The sequence below is a fragment of the Dromiciops gliroides genome, chromosome 2 (genome assembly GCF_019393635.1).
Source record: "Dromiciops gliroides isolate mDroGli1 chromosome 2, mDroGli1.pri, whole genome shotgun sequence".
Lineage (NCBI taxonomy): Eukaryota > Metazoa > Chordata > Mammalia > Microbiotheria > Microbiotheriidae > Dromiciops > Dromiciops gliroides.
Genome location: NC_057862.1, coordinates 68,859,230 through 68,879,252, shown reverse-complemented (window position 1 = coordinate 68,879,252; position 20,023 = coordinate 68,859,230). Strand labels below are relative to the sequence as shown.

General features: G+C 42.8%; 1 protein-coding gene across 6 annotated transcripts in view; it reads right to left on the bottom strand.

The window, feature by feature from the left end:
- Positions 1 to 449: 449 nt before the first annotated feature.
- GRAMD2A (GRAM domain containing 2A) overlaps positions 450 to 20,023 on the bottom strand; it is an 86,151-nt gene continuing 66,577 nt past the window's right edge. For all 6 annotated transcript variants that reach the window (XM_043984224.1, XM_043984225.1, XM_043984222.1 and 3 more), the window contains 8 exons: positions 18,351 to 18,454; positions 16,966 to 17,064; positions 14,620 to 14,691; positions 13,425 to 13,487; positions 9,707 to 9,863; positions 8,992 to 9,091; positions 3,914 to 4,018; positions 450 to 3,469 (listed from right to left, as the gene is read on the bottom strand). In XM_043984224.1, the coding sequence (XP_043840159.1) occupies positions 3,466 to 3,469; positions 3,914 to 4,018; positions 8,992 to 9,091; positions 9,707 to 9,863; positions 13,425 to 13,487; positions 14,620 to 14,691; positions 16,966 to 17,064; positions 18,351 to 18,454 (704 nt within the window). In that variant the 3' untranslated portion in view covers positions 450 to 3,465. The remainder of the gene's footprint in view (positions 3,470 to 3,913; positions 4,019 to 8,991; positions 9,092 to 9,706; positions 9,864 to 13,424; positions 13,488 to 14,619; positions 14,692 to 16,965; positions 17,065 to 18,350; positions 18,455 to 20,023) is intronic.

Here is a 20,023-nt window from a genome sequence, read left to right as displayed (position 1 = left end):
TAAAATCATAGATTTAGAGCTGAAAGGGTCTTTAAAGGTCATTGTTTCCAAATTTGTCATTTTATACATGATGAAAACTAAGATAGTTATTGTGCCTTAGGTGAGATTCAAACCTAACCCAAGTTCAGTGCATTATGCATTCTTACAACATGCTATATGCTCTGTATCACAGATTGGGAAATGGAGGTGTATTATATGATGAACATCCTTAGCAACTCTGGCTGTAGCATTTTCCTGTGGTGATTCCCACCCCATACAATTTAAGTTTGGATTTGATTTCCAGTGGGTTTGCAGCAACATATAGAGGAAGATGATTTGGGGTCCACTACTTTCTGGGCACAGGGCAACTTATTAGGAGAGTCAGTAGCAGTGAACTTTCCAAACCACAGAAAACAAGCAAAATCAGATTTTTAAAAAAATTTAAATATTTTCATATGTTTATAGGTTAACATCACACTGTATTGAAATACACCCAGCATTACCCACCCACCTCCCCCAGACAATACAGAATCTGGTTGGACCATCTTCCCAGGAAATCAAAAGAACATCCATTCGTGTGTATATAATAAATACTTTATAGTTTACAGTCATCACAATAGAATACTCCACATTGCCCCTAGTGCTCAGCTACCAACCCTGCTGTACCCAGACTAACAAGATGAAATTTAGAAGGGTGAAGTGCTATACTTGAGTTTAAAAAATCAGCTGCCCAGGTCAGGGTGAGAGGAAAAGAGGAAAGAGACATTATTACAAAGTAGTTCATATTCTAGTGGGCTGCAATATGAGTCAATGTGTGAGATGGCAACCAAAAACAATAATGTGATTTTAGACATAGTGTCCAGAATATAGGAGATGAGAAGTTTACTATAATCTGCCCTGATCAGAAAACAGAATCTAAAATCTGTTCAGTCTAGGGTGCCATGATTGAGGAAGGACATGAACAAGCTGAAGCACATGTAGAGGAGGTCAGCCAGGATGGCATCCTGGGGATGCTTGGTTTGAAGAAAAGACTAAGATATGGACATTATTTTCAACTCTTTGAAGTATCTTCATGTCAGAGAGATAACACTCATTCTTCTTGGCCCAGAAGGCGGAGGTAATACCAAAAAGTGGAGACTGCAGAGAAGCACATTTTGGCCCAATATAAGGAAAAACTTTTTAACACTTAGAGCTTCCCAGAAATTAAATGGGCTGCCTCATCAGGTCAGGTGTTCCTTATCCCGAGAGGTCTGGAGGGCCACTTGCTGAAGGCTTTGTAGTGGGGAATTCATGCTTCAGGTACTGATTGAACTAGGCAACATCTGAGGATCTGAGGTCCCTTTCCACTGTAGGATTCATTGATTGAGATGACTTAAGCTTCTCAGTGCTGTCTGACTCTTCCAAGGACTAGGACAAGAGGAAAGAGTTGGAGGTAGTGTGCCAAATCCAGGAGCTCCTTAGATGGGGCAGTGTGTTCCAGTGTTTACAGCAGCATTGATTTAGGTTGCAGAGTTCAATCAGAGAAGTTTCATGAGCATCTCTCCCCGGGCCTTTTGTCTGAAGTGCCTGTTGGGTGTCGCAGGAAGCTGTGGCTCCCTTTCAGTAATGTGCCCACTTCCAAGCTTGATACTCCTGCTTTCTTTCTCCAGGGTCAAGAAAGGGACATCCCAAGTGGCCAAGGAGCCTATCTCAAGAATCTTGAAGAAGGAAAGGATGGCAAACAACCTTTTACAGTGTGGGAACTTCTGAACTGTCATCTGTGATGCACTCGACATGTTTTCTCCTCAGTTTCCTTCTTGCCTGAACTTAAATGGCAGGAAGAGGGGGGGGTGAAACTAAGTCAAAGATTAGGGAAGGGAGCAAATGGAAACTACAGGTATAGGGAATGGGGTGGGGTGCTAAATGGGGGAAATTGTGAGAGCAGGTCTATTGCACTGGGTTCATGATGCTTGTTACCACCTTTTCAGCCAACTTCATTTCCTTATGCTTCTCCCAGCTCTCATGTGCTCAGGAAGAGGGTGTGGGTTTATTTTTTGTTGGAAGATCAGAAATTGTATCCCTTTTTCCAAGGAGGAGAAGATCAGGTTATCAAGTTGTTTCCTTAAAAAAAATCTTGATAGGAAGGACTTAGGGAGAAAGCTGGAAGATCCAAGAAGAAAAATCTGGGAGTTGTTTTATTCAAATATTGACCACATCTATTCTTTAAAACAAGAGTACAAAGCCAAGAAGTACCTGAGCCTGAGACATGACAAATGATTTAAATAGGGTTTAGGGTTGGGGGAAAGGGGAAGTGAAACAGACTCCTCTCACTCCATGGGATGTCTACTTTTCCCAGAGAGAACTCTTAGGTAAAGTATATACACTGCCCAATAATCAGTGCCTGTTCAAGTTTCCAGAAAATGAAGCATTAATCCAGGGTACCATTTGTGAAAGAGAGCTGAAGGTATATATTCAAGAATGGTATAGATTAAAGGCACAATTATTCACTTTGCTTATTGCACCTAGGTTTAGCTCTGACAATGACACAAATAGCTCAAGCAAAAACACTGTCCCTGACTGATTTACCAGTTACCGCTGGCCTGTCTGCTTCTTGGGCCTCTGTGTGAAGAGTAGAAAATGTTATCAACATAGGCACAGACTCAGCAAAGAAATCCTTTGGGATGTTTCCTTTTCCTCCCACAGCCTACTCCTCCCCAAATGGCCCTCAGAAAGTGCTGTAGCCCTTTCATCTCCCCCACTTGCTGCCCTTCCAGCTTTGTCCCAGGCTGCCAGGCATGGCTAGATTGATTACAAGTACAAGGATGGCCACCTTCTGTTGCTATCACTTCTCCCCCTCCACTTAAGATGCATAGTCTACCTCCAACCTTTTTCCAAGTAAGCTTTGTCCTGAGCTCACGTCTAGTTACCCCAGCAGCAAAATGCCCTTTGGCTTCGTGTGTTCAACTTCGTTTGGGTAAGACTTCCAGGGGGCTCAGAGGAAGTAATTCTTTTGGGCACAGCTGAGGCCTCCAGGTGAAGGCTTGTTCAGGGCAGCAAAAGGGATGAGTAGCATTGGTATTCAGTCCTTGGATTCCTCAGACACTGGAGTGAGGGACATAACAGTGGGAGTGACCTCAATGAGACTCTATTCCTGATGCCCAAGTACAATGAGCTTTTCCAAAAAACACTCTGCCTACCCAAAGCAACCATTTCTGAGAAGCAGCTTAGATGGTTTCCCCGACTTGCTCCTGACAGCTGAAACTGAGGCACAGGATCCCACAACTGGTTTCTCCATCTGCTGAGTTGAGTCCAATAAGACCAGGAGAGGATTCCTTCATAAACAGGTCCTTCAGATCAGGCTATCAAGGTGGCAGGAAAATTAGAAATCTTTTCATTAAGACTCTCTTCTTGGCATTTCAGCAACACAAACTGAGGGGGAACTATGTTGGAATCTCAACACCAAGGGCTCCCTTCTTGGAAAGGGTACTCACAAAATTCCCACTGCTGTCACCTGAAACAGGGAAAGAACCCAAGAGTTATGGAAGATAATAACCAGCAAGTAGGCTGTGAGTGAATTGGGGGGTGGAAGATGGAGGAAGAGGAAAACAGCAGAAATAGGTTTCCAGTCCTCCCTCTCTCTCTTTCTCTCTCCCTCCCACACACAGAATGCTTTAGCCTGCTTGACCCTGTCAAGGATCATAGCCCACCTTAGAGCCCTAGAGGAGGACAATAAGGACTTCCTCTTGTGTGCTTTTTGCTTTTTTGGGGGGGGGGGGCGTGGTCAGGGTTAAATGGCTTGCCCAGGGTCACACAGCTACCAAGTGTCAAGTGTCTGAGGCCAAATTTGAACTCAGGTTCTCCTCCTGAATTCAGGACCATTGCTTTATCCACTGTGCCACCTAGCTGCCCACTCTGGTGTGCTTTTTCATGAGTCCCGTGGGGAGAATAACCTCACCTGTGTCTATGGGACACAGAGTCCCAGTTCAGAGAACATAACTGCTGCTCCAGCCGGAAGATTCGAAATGCCATGTAAGATGATGACACAACCAGGAGGCATATCCTAAGGGTAACAAGAAAGCAGGCAGTGTCTGAATCAATACCTCCTAAGAGAAGAATCCCACTTGATTTGTCCAGATTATTAAAGGCCTCATGAAGAGAAGACCAAAGCCTTTCTGCATCAGGAGGAACTCAGACCCACGTGTCAAATGGAGTCTCATTTCCTTCTGGTAGTGAGAGGGGAACAAGACTCCTAACACAACATAAACTACAGCCACTTTCCACACACCAAGGAACCATCCAGATTTTGTTCAGTTTTTGCTGCTGCCTTGGGAAAGGGTCTCAGCCAAGTGTCTCCAAAAGGTTGTCGTCTATCATGACCACATCCATTAGGATTGCCTCCGCTGGTCTCAAGGCCTCGTGGGTCTTGAGTGGCTTTCTGACCCTCAGGTCCCACATCCCTGAAGGCCATTGAGTTATACTCTTTATGGTAATGCTCAGGATGGCTTAAATGGTAAATGTTGGAGTAAAAATAGCAAAGCCAGAGGAAGTTAGCATATTAAATAAAAAGAGCCAAGTAGCCCATACATACCCTCATACTCTCACTGTATATTTATCTTTATTTCTCAACACCTTCACCTACCCTGAGCCTGCCAGGCCCCTTTGGCCATCCTACTCTAGCCTAACATTGGAACAGAATTCTTAGTCTTCAGAGAAAGATTTTTTAGAGACATTTATGTTCCATAAACCTACCCCTACAGGGACCAAGTGCCAGTGCTATTCAAAACTCAAACCAAAATGCTTCTATTCTGAACCTGCAGAGCAACTCAGACCACTCCCTTCCATTCCTCTGCTCCTGTCCTAAGATGGGGAAACAGCATCTCTGGAATTCCATTCTCAGGACTCTCCTGGAATATTGCTGACAATAATAGTAACACCTTCATGTGCTATGTAGCACTTCAAAAATATTTTACACATACTCTTCTATGATTCTTGTGTATCATTATCCTCCTTTTACAGATGAGGGAATGGAGGTCCAAGAGTTTAAGTGGTTTGACCAAGGTCACAAGGCCATCCAGTAGTAGACCCAGGGCTACAACCCAATGTTGATGCTAGGAAGTTCTTCCCACTATATCTTGCTAACTCCCTGCAAGTAGTTTTTTGCTGTCTTCAGAAGCTGCTCCTGACAAATGTCTATGGTTAAGACAGAGTGAGCTGGTAGAAAGCTCTATTGGACTTTGGATAGACAAGATGGCCTCTGATACCCTTCCTTGCTCTTCAGTGTGGGTAATGCTGTGATTTCCTTGGGCCAGAGCTTTACGTTTATTGATGTAATGTGTGTGTGTATGTATGTATATATGTGTTTTTACATATATGTATATCTATATATAAACAGTTCCTATACACACACACACACACACACACAAAGAGTTCCTGTCTGATCTATTCAAGCAAACTACTAAAACCAAAAATGGAAGATGGATAAAGGAAAAGACATTAACATCGGTTCCTATGTATGTAAGACAGTTGCCATAACAAGGCCAAAAAAAAAAAAAAAGCCCAGAAAATACCTTAGCCAACAAGCATTTTATCTTCTTGCCAGACGGAAAGAGATAGCAATGAGGGGACAATACCAGTTTTGCAGAATCTTAAAGGGGAGGAAAAGTGGAAGATTATTAGCAGTATTACCTCATGAGATCGGGAAATCAGTGAAGGAAAAAAACAAATCCATGTGAGATCCAGTTAAGCCAAATTATCCTAAGGGCATTTAAAGATGAAATTGGAAGGACAAAGTACTATTGAAAAATGGAATAGCTCTGCCCACACTTGTAGGAATAAGTGAATTTAAAAGCTCTTGGAGGTATGAATACAAAAACAAAGGCAGTTCCTGCTCTTGAGAAGTTTACATTTATAAAAGGGGAAGATGATACACATAAAAGAGTTGTGGTTAAGGAGAGTCACTTTGGTCAGGAAAGTCACAGGGATGGAGAATGGTGCCACAGGAAAGTAGATTGACATATCCCTTTCATGGTTTAAGAACTGGAGTACGTAGGAAAAGGTATAAATCCAGTGGTAAAGCTGTTGTTGAGAATATGGCCAGGGAATAAGGAGTGAACTGAAGCATTTTGGAGGCCTCCCTGAAATAATGAGCCAGGTAAGGCAGTCACTGTTGAGATCAGTGGAACCCTCAGGCAGACATTCCAGATTGGAAATGGTTATAGCATTTCCATAATTATCTTCTTCATCCATGATAGCAAAACATCTCAGTCAGTGTATAATATGAAGAAGTGGAAATGGCCTTAAAGAAAAGAGCCGCTGGATTAGACCAGATTTATAGAGAAGTAGATTAGATAAAGCATTTACTTAACACTGTGCTAAATGCTGGAGAAATGAATACAAGTAAGCACGATAGTCCCTAGAGTGAAGAATCTTACATTCTAATCTGAGAGAAGGTACAGAAGGCAATGTAATTCTGAGGATGTTGAGAAACAGTCTCAAGATATCTGAAAAAGGGGAAGATAATAAATTGAAATAAAATCATGGGGGGTGTTACTACAGTTAAAAGGTCAAAAGTCTATCAGTAATTAAGAATCCATATGTCTGCTTTTGATCTATGCATGTGTCTGGGATACCCTGGGTGAGAAACTGAGAATGGAATAGTTGGGCTCTCCCAAAAGAAAATCGATTACAGCTCATATCTTTTTTGAAGAGTTTAATGGATAGGAAATGCAAGAAATGAGAAGACAAAAGCACTATAGAAGACCACATCTTGATAGTCACGTAAATGACCACAAGGTACAAAACATATATGATTACATTGTTCTCATTTGTTGATTATCTTGAAAACTATTTGATCCTCCAGAGCAAAATTCAGTCTTAAAGTCTCCTCTAACAAAGCATTTCCCACATATATGTTGCGGTCATGGAAGAGTCTTTGATAGGTAAAACAGAGAGTTTAATTCTACAATCTTTGGGCTGTTAATATAAGTCAAGATGATAGTGATAAAAATTATAGTCGACATTTACATAGCACCTACTATGTGCCAGACACTGTTTTACAAATATCTCATTTAATCTCACAGAAACCCTAGGAAGTAAGTGCTGTTATTACCTCAATTTTACAGATGAGGAAACTGAGGCAAACAGATTAAGTGACTTGCCTAGGGTCCCCCAGCTAGGAAGTATCAGAAACTAGATTTGAACTTGCGTCTTCCTGAATTCCAACCTGTGCTTTATCCATTATGCTATCTCATTGCCCCAAACTACAGATCATAAGAGGATGGAAAGAAGGAAACAAGCATTTATTAAGTACCTCCAGTGTGTCAGGCTCTATGCTAAATGCTTTACAAATATTAACTCCTTTGATCCTCACACAGTAATCCTGGGAGGTAAGTGCTGTCATTATCCCCATTTTATAGTTGAGGAAACTGAGGCAGACAGAGGTTAAAGTGACTTGCCCAGATGCACACTGCTAGGAAGTATCTGAAGTTAGATTTGAACTCAGGTCTTGACTCCAGACCTACTGTTCTAACCACTGTACTACCTAACTTCCTCTAAAATAGCCATATATCTCAAAAAAAGAGACATGTTCATCAAGGGTGTTTGCCACTGTCATGTAGGATGTCCAGCACAGACTCTAAATGGAAGAGGGATTCTCCACAGAAGCTGAGGTCCACCAGGTGTTCCTGGTTATTTACAACATTGTCCTGATTGCATCAAGCCCCAGAATGTTACAGAACTTTATATGTGAGATCCAGAACAATACAAAAGAGTTCCAACAGTACACACAGGAAAAACAAATGGATGAAGAATGCCTTTTGTCTAGACTCTGATATGTAGTTGGAAGGGTAGCTCACTGAGCTGATAAACCAGCCGTGCTGCTGGAAAATGCATTGGGTCCAGAATTAAAGGGAGAAGGTAGGCTGATTGCATTTAGAAAATTGCATGATATTTTCACTGACCTCAAGATTTTCCCTGACGCTCAAAAAATCTTTTTTAACACCAGTATTCTTCCAAAGATGCTATACAGCAACAAATCATGGAATATCACAATCTCTGAAGAGTCTAAATTGTGAATAATTCAAAAAACAATGGAGCAAAGTATGGTGGTCAAATGTAGGCTGAGGCAAGAAGTGGCATAAGAGCCCACCATGTAGTGAGAATAAGGGATAAAATATGGACAGCCTAACTACTGAATTGGTACCTATAAAATGTTAAAAACATAGAGGAACCCACAGCTTGTTAAATTAGACCCATTATGAAGAACTTGTAGATATGGACAAGAGTTGCTGAGATGCAAATGTGAGGATTACATTTGGTTAAAGGGAATTCCTCTCCAGGAGCTCCCTTTATCTGTAGGTCTGATTTAAAAAAAAAAAAAGATAATGAGATACCTCTGGAGTGGATGCAGATGAAAGCCAGGAATATTAAGTCCAAAATCTGTGGTGTGGGGAGGAGTGAGCAAGTACCAGTGAGAACTCCCATGTGATTCCTCTAGCCATCCCCTGACTCTGTTCTATGTCTGTGCTCCCTCCCTATTTGGGCACTGGGAGTCATCCTTATCAAGGCTCACAAGAGATGTAGGAAATATTATCTACAGTGAATATTACTGTTACAATATCCAAGACTTACCTTTAAAATTAACAAGCATGTACACTAAGAGTCGGGAGATGACCTTTACAAACATCTACAATGTGTGGATGAGCGCAGGAGAAATCCTAAGAGCCCTGGTTCCTCATAATACCAGGAAGAAGAATTAAAAGAAGTAAGAAAGCAAATTAGCCATGTGATCTTGGTTACAGTGCTTCACCTCTGTAGGATTCTACTCCTCTGTAAAATGAGGGGATTAGATTAGATGTATTGTATACCTTTGCAGTTTCAACATTCGGACTCTATAAGGAAGCAGCTGAACTCAAGACCTCCTGGAGAAAATTCTTCCCCCAATCCTTGATACCATCCCACCATATCCAAAGGCCCCATCTCCCAACGTGAGCCTCTAAACCCACACCTCACACCAAACATACACATACCACTTACAGTACAAAGAAGACCTTGAGCAGCTGATAATCCCAGGGCCTCAGCTCTGGGCTGCCCTCTGGTTCCCCCTCCAGCTCCTCCTCTGTGTGGATAGCATTATCTAAAATGGAAGTGCAGCAGAACCCATAATCCTTGGTGTGCCCAGCTCCCACTCCCATTAAAGTACACGATCTTCTCAGAAGCTGTTGTAGAAAAGACAAGCCTCCCTGGCATAAAGTCCTGTCACTAGGATACAGCCCAAGGAATCCCAACTCCAATCCTTTCCCTGGGAACCAAGTCTGTTATTCTGGGTTCTTAACTAGAATAAGGACTTTTAAATATGGGTTTTATTGGAAGGCTTTCATCAGGACCCAGAGAGCTCTTAGAAAGCCCCACCCCCCCCCCCATGGTTAACCCTATAAAACTAGAGGTGGGTGTGGGGACAATTGCAGGTTCTCTAAGTACTAATACAGATTACCCAGAGAGGCCTGTCACACAGGTTTAGCCTACCGTGCATAAAAGACTGCCTTCCCTCCCTGACACAAAGTCTAAATGTTTTTTTTTTTACTTAAAATGCTCCTGTCTCCCCTTTCCTCCTCCTCCTCCTCCTCCTCCTCCTCCTCCTCCTCCATTTTCTGGGCTCATCAGAATTCAGAAGTTTACACAAATGAGCTGGGTGGGGAGGGGAATGGGTCAAAGGCCCCTGTAAGCCTACCCCAGTCCTTCCCCAGCTCACCAGATGCCAGGGGTTTCTCAGAGGGGAAGGAGCTCTCCTTGGTGCCCAGGCTGCTAATAGATCCCCGATGAATGCAGGGGAAGACATCATCAGGGAGGGACAGAGACAATGAAGTTGGGGACATCTTTCTCCATTTCATTTCTGGAACAAGGCCCTCCTGTGGAGGAGAGAGATCCCAATCTCACACTGCCATCAAAATAGTTACCACCACCCCATCCCCAGAGGACTCCTCCAAGTTCTCTCCAAAAACCATTACCCTGGGTATGTTCAGAGCTGTGGGAAGCCATCACCATGGCAACAAGGAGATGCCCTCCCACCATCTTCCAGGCTCACTGTCTCTCTTATTGACTCAAACCAGCTCTCTTTGAATCTTTAAAGTGAAAGGAAATGAATGCCCTTCCTGCTGTGGTCTAAAAACAGATAAGAAAAGGAAAGTTCCACTGGAATATATCTGGTGCCAGGGTTCAGTGTAAGCTGGAAAGAGACCCAATCAATGCCCCCCAAATGCCCCAAAGCATCAGTTCCATCGTCCCTTCAGTCAGAGCAGTGCCAAGACATTACAAACAACCCACTCATTAGCCATCCCCTTCTCCAGACCTATCTAATTTGCCCTGCATCAATGGGAAACAATTTTACTGAAAGCTGCTGATGTAAAATTATGATGTTATCTTAAAAATTAACCAGGCCCAGTACATTTTTCCTTCAGTTGGATTTTAAAAAAACAAGTCATGCTCTGCCTCAGATCAGCCAGGTGAAGTTTGCCCTAATCCTTGTTAGACTCCTGAGCAAATTTAAATGACTCTCAGCAGAGAATCAGCATATCCAAAGAGACCACCTCCTCAAATACTCCATGAGAGGATGAGAATTAAGAACAATGCTCTTGGCTACATGCTTGTTACCTAGAAACTTTTCCTATTTCTCAGTATCATCTCTAAGCCATTGCTCAAGTTAGCTCTCAAGTCCAACACCCCAACTCTCCCCCACCCCCTGTGCCACCAATACCTTCTGCTCTCACGTTGATCTATGATACAAGGCTAGCCAGGTCCCTCTTTACACATCTAAAGGCAATATATATATACTGGCACATGAATTTTGAAAGATTAGCAACCTTCCACTGAAGAAGCCACTGCCTTTCTTAAGTGGGTAGGCTAATGGGCTAAAAAAAAAAAAGTTGGGGCTGGGTAGGGAGAGTAGGGTGGGTAGAGACCTGGTCTTAGAGTCATCCAGCCATGGATACAAGTCCCACCTTTGACACACACTGAACAGTGACCCAGAACAGTCACTTAGCCCCCTCAGGGCCCCAGGCAACCCTCCGATATTCTAAATTGCAGAGCAGGTGCCAATCAGTGTCAGAGGAGAGAGTTCCTCATTCAGAAGAAATCACAGGTCTGGTAAAGCAAAACAGAAAGAAAAAGGAGAAAAGTATCTGAGCCTTTCTGATGAACACACCTAGGAACCTGACCTAGACATAAGTTGGTCACTGAACTTGGCTTAAACCCTGCTAGCCCTACCAGACTTGGACATAGGATCTCACCAGAAATACAGAGCAAACATGGGATTCCACTGGTCCCTCAAGCATAAGGAAGCCTGACCTATCTGCAGAACAAAACAAAATGGAAAAATGCTTCCCTCAATAGCTCCCATGGTTTAAGTATCATCTCTATGCAGATGACTTCTAGATCTGTATATTCAGCCCCAGTCTCTCCCCTGAACTTCAGTCCCTCCTCACCAATGACCTGAAAATTCCTACTCAAGGACATCTCAAATTCAACATGTTCAAAATAGAACTCATTATCTTTCCCCCAAACCTCCCCCTTTTCACTGAGGGCACCACCATCTTTTGAAATCACCCTGGTTTGCAACTTCAGTGTCATGCTTGACTCCTAACTCTCACTTTACTGATTCTCAATGTTTCTAGATCCATGACATCTCTTTCTCCTCTCTGCTCACCTAGCCCCCACCCTAGTTCAGGCTCTCATTACCTCTATCCTGGATTATTGCAATAGTCACCTAATTGGTTTGTTTCAAGTCTCTTTCCACTCTACAGCCAAAGTGATTTTCTTAATAGTGCAGGTGCCTTACTCAATATACTCCAGTGTCTCCCTATTACTTCCACAATCAAAATAAAACCTCCAGTTGGCATCTAAAACCCTTCCCAACCTGGCCCCAATCTACCTTTCCAGTCTTGTCTATCCTAATCCCCTTCATATACATTACAGCCCAGCCAAACTGGCCTTCTTACTAGAAGGAGAATCCAGTATTCTGAATACAGAGCACTGTCTCCTTGCCTTTGTACTGGCTGTCCCAAATGCTTGGAATGTACTCCCTCCTCATCTGCTTCTCTTAAAATCCCTAGTTTTCTTCAAGGTTTAGCTCAAATTCTGCCTTCTCCATGAAGATGTTAGTGTCCTCTCCCCAAAATTACCTTGTCTCTATTCTGTATGCACTTATAGATCTAAATGTTGGTTCCCTAGGCTTGATTATAAGTTCCTGGAGAGCAGGCATCATTTCACTTTTATCTTTGTATCCTTAGAACTTAGTGTAGTGAGTACATGATAGATGCTTAACATAAATGTTTATTCATTGATTGACTGATTCTTAGGGATAACATTCTGGGACCTTTCTATCTTCAACTCACAAGGACAGTATCGAAGGTCCTATCCCTAATCTGTATACAGACTTGCTGATTAACAACTCAGAACTTGGTGTCGCAGTGGATAAAGCACTGGCCCTGAATTCAGGAGGACCTGAGTTCAAATCCAGACTCAGATACTTGACACAACTAGCTGTGTGATCCTGGGCAAGTCACTTAAACCTTACTACCCTGGGGGGAGAAGGGGGAGGGAATAAGAACCACAGGAGCTTAGTCCAGCCTTCTCAATTTATAGATCAGGGCCAGAAAGGTACAGTGACTTGCCAAAAAGTCAATAAATCACATAGCAAAGACTAGAACTCTAAGTTTCTGAATCAGTTGTAAAATAATATAAAATCATTTTCCATGTGATGAAATAGAATCTCAGGGCAAGAAAAAAAATTGGTTACTTTTTAAAAGAAAAGTTCTTCCCGATAATTAGGCCAAAATATGCTTCCATATAACTTCTACCCACTGGATCTAGTCCTACCTTCTGAGTCCAGGCAAAACAAGTATTATCCTTCTTCATATATCAATCCTTCAAATACTTGGAAACTATCTTGGCCCTCTAGAAGTCTTCCGTTCTCCTTCCTAACCAGACCTCTTATGGTAGTGTTTCAATTCATTTCACCACCCTGGTTTTGGATGCACTACTTCTTGTTAATGGAATTTCCACTGTACCAACCTCTACCTTTTCTACTGAGAGAAATGAGATAGGAGGGAGCTAAGGGAGAGGCTAGCTATAGGAGATGGTGCTTTGGGGGGGCTAGACTTTTCTTTAAGGAATAAAACAGAAAGGACAATTTACACATACTTATGAGATTCAAGCAGCTTTTCCCCCCACTAACTTACACTAGTCAGTGAGGTACACTGTAAGTCCAGCTCCAATAGGTGACAATGGAGTGTAAACAGGACCTTAATGACTTTGCTAACAGATGTCTCCACTTTGAGGGCACTGACCAAAGAAATCTTGAACCCTAACTCCATTGTGATTGGTCCCCTGAACAGGTAACCTTGTTGTTTCCTCACATTTCTTACAGAATCACTGTGGGTCAACAGCCCTTTGCTCCCATAGGCAAATCTCACCAGAGACTCAGAGTCAGGTTCATCTGGATATTCTCTTACACTCAGACTCTTCTTACTGGAAGGCTGTGGACAAAGGAAGTAACCATTACTGTCTCTCCAGAGCTAAAGCTACATGAGAGTTCGTTTCCAGAGAAATCCTGAGGGTCTAGCTCCTGGGGATCCCAGTCTAATGTTGGGGAGTGAGATTCACAAGCAAAAAGACAGCTAAGCTAACTATGCTACTTCAGGAGAACTTTCATTCTGCTCCCATGCTTTTAAGGGAAACTGTTCCAGGCCTCCCTTTCTTCCCTCTTTACCCTTGTTTTTCCTCCTGTTTCTGGCTTTTTCCAAAAATCTAAAATAGAGGTTAGAAGATGACCTTGATAAGGAGCTCTTCACCTGGGGTGAATGGACTTCAGATTACCCCCAGATTACCAGGGGTCCATGAATTTAGATAGGAAAATGTGATTGATATTCTTTTGTATATGTGTTTTATTTTACACATTTAAAAACACTGTTCTAGGGGCAGCTAGGTGGCGCAGTGGATAGAGCACTGGCCCTGGATTCAGGAGGACCTGAGTTCAAATCGGGCCTCAGACACTTGACACTTACTAGCTGTGTGACCCTGGGCAAGTCACTTAACCCCAATTGCCTCACCAAAAACAAGGGGGAAAAAACAACAACAAAAAAAACCCCAAACACTATTTTGAAAAGGGGTCCACAGGCTTCACCAAACACTGCCCAAAAGGTCCATGACACTGAAAAGGTTAAGGACTCTTGTAATTGAAGGTGAAGGTAGGGAAAAGAAACCATTCTGGTTGTTTGAGAAGAAACCTAAGGCCTCCTAGATAGGACTAAACAGCAAAGCAAACAAGCATACACACAGACACAGGGATGGCAACACACACAAGGTACACCCATGAGCACAGAAACACTCAGGTATGTGGTGACCAAATAGCTCATTCTGTTGCAGGGGAGGAACGGCCTTCATGGGAAGTACTAGCCCCTGAAAACTCAATTCTGAGGTACTCTACCCTCCTTCCTTCCCCCATCTCCTGCTTGCCAATATTATTACCCTACAGATTGGGGCAGAGAAAGAGTGGGGATTTCACTCCCTTAGAAAAGGCTTAGCTCAGGAAAAGAACATATAAAAGGGCTCTGTCCTCAGGATTGACACTATAGGCAGGGCCACCTCCCAGATAAAGCCCAATGTTACCTGCAGGTGGGTGCAGACTCTCCGCAGTACATCATAGACGCTGTCCCTTGAGATCAATGATACGAAAATATACTATGATACAGAAAAGAAATAGCAGCAGTGAGGAAGGAGGGCCGACAACACCTACTCTGGCCATGTTATCCCTCAAACATGGCCTGGAGAAGACAGCCCAGCTCTAATGGTGACAGTTTCCCATAGGATACAATTGAGGAGTGCTGTGAACCCTCCCACACACATATACCTTAAAAAGATAGCTTTCATAGGCCTAACACCATGGCTGTCATCTAACCACTAGTGACATTTATCCCTTTGAGTTTGGAAGACATTCTGAATTTCCAGCATCTCCCACGAGAAAGGCACTAGATACCTTCCTGGTTGTCCAAACCTGAAACACAATCAGCTGACGTCATTAAGACCCTTTAGTAATGGAATATCCAGAAGAGAGGGGCGGGGTTAGAGAATGCATAGGGATGGAAGAGAGCTGCTAACAAGGGAGGTGAAGGTGGCCTAAAAATATTCATATTGGTTACCCTTGGGGGAGCTCTGAGTAGGATCTAATTCTCTTAGATGATGTAGGTTCTGATTTATACATCTGTCCTATTAGAACGTAAGCTCCTTTAAGGAAAGGGTCTGCTGTATTGCATTTTCTTTGTATGCCCAAATTTAGCACAGTGCCTGACTCATAGTAAGCACTTGATACATGTGTGTATGTCTGTATGTGTGTGGGGGGGGGGGGGGGCAGGGGGTGGGTGTTTTTTTTTAATTACTTGGGTCAGATCGGGTCTCAGAACTTTAGTGATTTTGCCCAAAGCACTGCAGAATCTAGGTTTATCTGGCCTTAGGGCTGAAAGTCAGGTGTCAGTTTGTGTTCTCATTTCTCCATCACCATGTTCCCTTTTTCATGACAAGCCCTGCCAGATTTTTGCCTCACAGCCTCATACCCCTGGGTAGATTATCACCTCTTCCTGAACCCAGGGAAAAGCTGCTTCAAACTTGAAGAGAATGTCTGCTCTAGGACAGTGGGTCAGGAGAGGTCCGAACATCATGACCCACAGGTCTGCCACACACTTAGCTGGAGCTTCTGTGCCATTGACCTGGCTAAGTAAGTGGAAGCTAAGGTCAGCAGCTGGGAGGAAAAAGAAATCTAAGCCCAGGAAAACCGTGGCTCAGGCTTCTTCCTTCCCTTTTAACTTCAAGGGTAATAAGAATATCTATAAGCATAAACATGGGAAACTTTGGGAAGGGAGAGAGAGTAAATGGGAAGGAATGAAGGTGGGAAAGGGAAGGAATCAGCACCATTTTCTTTCGCCTGCCATGTTCTCTTCCCATCGCATCAATCAGTCTTCCCATAGAAACAATATCTGGAATATTAGTATTAATAATACAGTAAGTATAATTAGTCCTATAGGTCAATGGCATGTTGAGTTAAATAATTTTTGCGGACTAGCCTAGGAACCTAACCACCATTTCCAACATGGGTTGGGGTAGGGAAAAGAAAAGGGGGAGGTGGGATGAGCTTCAAGTTAAAAAGCAACCTATTCATCATAGAAACTAATAAAGCAGGGGCGGCTAGGTGGTGCAGTGGATAGAGCACCGGCCCTGGAGTCAGGAGGACCTGAGTTCAAATCTGGCCTCAGACACTTAACTTACTGGCTGTGTGACCCAGGGCAAGTCACTTAACCCCAATTGCCTCACCAAAAAAAAAAAAGAAAGAAAGAAAGAAAAAGAAAAGAGAAACTAATAAAGCACAAGTATTGTTAGGATAATGACCATTTTAGCAACTCTTTGTTCTTTGAATAAAGAAGTACCTTCTCCATGGATCAGAATCCCTGGGCATAGCCTGGGGCAGCAAGGGCACAGAGTAATTGGCCTCTGTGTCAAGAATAAAGTATAATTTCAGAAACTGTTTTAGATCTGATATTACAGCTCACTGTGAGAGGAAGGATGGCATGTAGGGCTATGGGGAACTTTGGTTGGCTTTGGGGAGCTATTCAGCAATTGAGTTTTAGTTGTTTTCAGTCATGTCCAACTCTTCATGACCCCATTTAGGGTTTTCTGAGCAAAGATACTGGAGTGGCTTGCCATTTCCTTTTCTAATTCATTTTACATATTGAGGATACTGAGGCAAATAGGGTGAAGTAACTTGCCTAAAGTCATATAGCTAGTAAGTATCTGAGGCAAGATTTGAACTCAGAAAGATGAGTCTTCCTGACTCCAGCCCATCATTCTATCCACCATACCACCTAGCTTCCCTCATCCAACAGTGCCCAATCTTGAAAGGGTAATACCTGCTGACACAGAGAAGAGAGAAGAGATGCCTGATGGGAAGTGTGGAGACTCACTGACCTTCCTGCTCGTGTTGGTTGTAATAGCCAGTCCATTTGGCAAGAGTCTGGCCATCTTATGCTTTTTTATCATCTGGACAGACAGCACAGGGATGACTACCTGAAGGGAGAAAAGCATGTTTCTCTTAGGATCCCTCCTCTCCTACCTTGTTAGAAGGCACCATCCCCTATATCACTGACACTGCCCCACAGATATTCAGCCCCTATAGCTGTGAACTGGGCAATGGAACAAACACTCCATAGAGTATGATTCTACCTTTATGCTGGTGTCCATGCTTGAACTCCACCCCTCACTTCCCCTAGTTTTACCCTTCCACCTCCCAATGCTGATAGATTCAAGAAGCAGTTTTCATTCATTCCATATCCTCCTTCCAGCTGTCCACTCATGTGACTTGCCTAGGGTCACACAGCTAGTAAGTGTCAAGTGTCTGAGGCCAGGTCAAGTGTCAGGTCCTTCTGAATCCAAGGGCAGTGCTTTATCCACTGCGGCACCTAGCTGCCCCACAAGGCCCATTTGTGAGAACAACGTAGCCTACAGAGAAGTTCTGAAAAGTTCTACTATTTCTACTTCAACATAACTATCTCCCACTCCTTCCCCCTTTACCACTAGACACATATACTCCAGCATTTCCAAAGGTCCACTCCCTGATTCCCACTCCTGGTCTCCATCCTTGCTGGAAAAAAGCAATAGGGGCAGCTAGGTAGCTCAGTGGATAGAGCACTGGCCCTGGAGTCAGGAGTACCTGAGTTCAAATCCAGCCTCAGACACTTAACACTTACTAGCTGTGTGACCCTGGGCAAGTCACTTAACCCCAATTGCCTCACTAAAAAAAAAAAAGGCAATATACATACACAGGATGATCTTGGCTAGCCAAGTGGCTAGGAACTAATTGTTCTGCTTTATCCAAAACATGGTTAGTCATGTTGTGGTAGTTATTATACATGGAAGATTAGAGAATACAAGAACTAGCCCCAATTTTAATGATTCAAAAGCTATTTTGGATCTTGCAGGGCTTTTTAAACAAGGTTTATCAGTTGGTGGAATCAGATAGACCAATTTAGACCCTATGTGGTCTCTGGCATGTCCTAACTAGGGCCTAACTAGGGGTCTCATTATACCAAAATTTGAGGGGAAGCAGAAGACAAGGAAGGACTCAATTCCTCAGTATACTTATCTCGCCCCTGACAGAAGCTAAGATGTATAAAGTGTGTTTTATACAGCTATTCATTCACTTGGCCCACAAACACTTATTGATACCTTCAGCTGTGGAGGAGATGAAAAAAAAAAACCCATAAAATATCTCATTTGGTTTCAAAGAGCAGTCAGTTACAACACATGCCAGAGACTGCAGACAGAGTCCCCTAAAGGGGGCAGCATCACCATACCTTGATGTCTTTCCCAAAGAGGCTGGCATGAAAGCAGAGCCAGTTATGGGAGATGTATAGACGTCCTTGTATGAGGATATCCCTTTGGAGTGCACAGGAACACACTGGAATATAGAGATATAAACATACATCCACATAGACAGACCCACAGTCACCAGAAAACAAAAAAGCACGAAGTCATAGATAACACACTACAGGTCACAGTATGAAAAGAGAGAGGCCCTGGGCCCCAGCCACTACATGAAATACATTAGGCAAAGGCTGAAGATCCAGCTCATGTACGCATATGTGCGCACATACACATATACACACACACACACAAGTACACACACGCACACCTAGTTCCAGAGAGGTCAGCTGTCTGACTGAACTCATCCTCAGTTCTTTTGGACTTTCTCCAGGAAGCAAAGAATAATGGAAAAGACACAGATTCCCCTCCTCTAGGATACTCCCTCCCCCATGCCTGGGACCCTCTCCCTTACCTGCTTCTACCTGGCTTCCTTCAAGACTCAGCTCCAAGGCCACCTTCTGTAGGAGGCTTTTTTTTTTTTAAGATCCCCTCCATCCTCCACCTGTTATAGCCTTCCTCTCTAAGGTTACTTTCTTTTTTTTTTTTTTTTTTTAGTTTTTATGAGATATTTTATTTTTTCCGTTACATGTAAAGATAGTTCTCAACTTTTGTTTATACATGCTTTACAATTTCAGATTTTTCTCCCTCCCTCCCCTCCCTCCCCCCTCCCCTAGACAGCAGGTAATCTGATATAGGTTATATCTATATATCTCTATACATATACATATAGATATATATATACACATAATAACATTAATCCTATTTCTGCATTAATCCTGTTACAAGAGAAAGAATCAGAGCAGTGATGCAAAACCTCAAAATAGAAAAAAAAAAAAACAACAGCACCCAAAACAAAAGAAATAATATGGTTCAATCAGCATCTATGCTCCACAGTTCTTTCTTTCTTTTTTTTTTTCTTGGATTTGGAGATCCTCTTCTATCATGAGTTCCCTGGAACTCTTCTGTACCATTGCATCTAAGGTTACTTTCTATCTTTTCTACACATATCTAATATGTTCCTAATGATTTACATGTTGCCTCCCACTAGAATATAAGCTTTGCGAGGGCAGGTACCATTTTACCTTTCTCTGTATCCACTTCCCTTAGCACAGTGCCTGGCACATAGTAAGCATTTAACAAATGCTCATTGGTTGGTTGGTTGAACTGTGATCCTATCAAGCCCACCTGATGCCACAAAGTCAGAAACAGGTCCCAGGAGACCCTGCTCACCTTCCCCTTCAGCCTCTCCTCCTTTGTTTCTATCCTTTCAATCTCTAAAAATGTCTTCACACATATGTTTTTGGATACAACCAATACATTATAAAGGTTTTGTTTTTCTTTTTTATTTTTATTTTCCAGTGGGAGGTGGGAAGGTGGGAAGAATAAGAGAGACAGTGAGAGATTGTCCCAAAAAAGGGAAGAAAAGAAAGAAAATAGGGTTGAGGAAGCATTTGAAAATGCATTAAAGGAAAGCCAGAAGGGAACACAAACAGAACAACTACATGTTGAAATAATTATGGACTTGAAGGAAAAAGTAACCTGTACTTAAGCAAGATTCATGTTTTCATGAATCTTCTTTCTCTGTTCAACTTAGTATACAGAA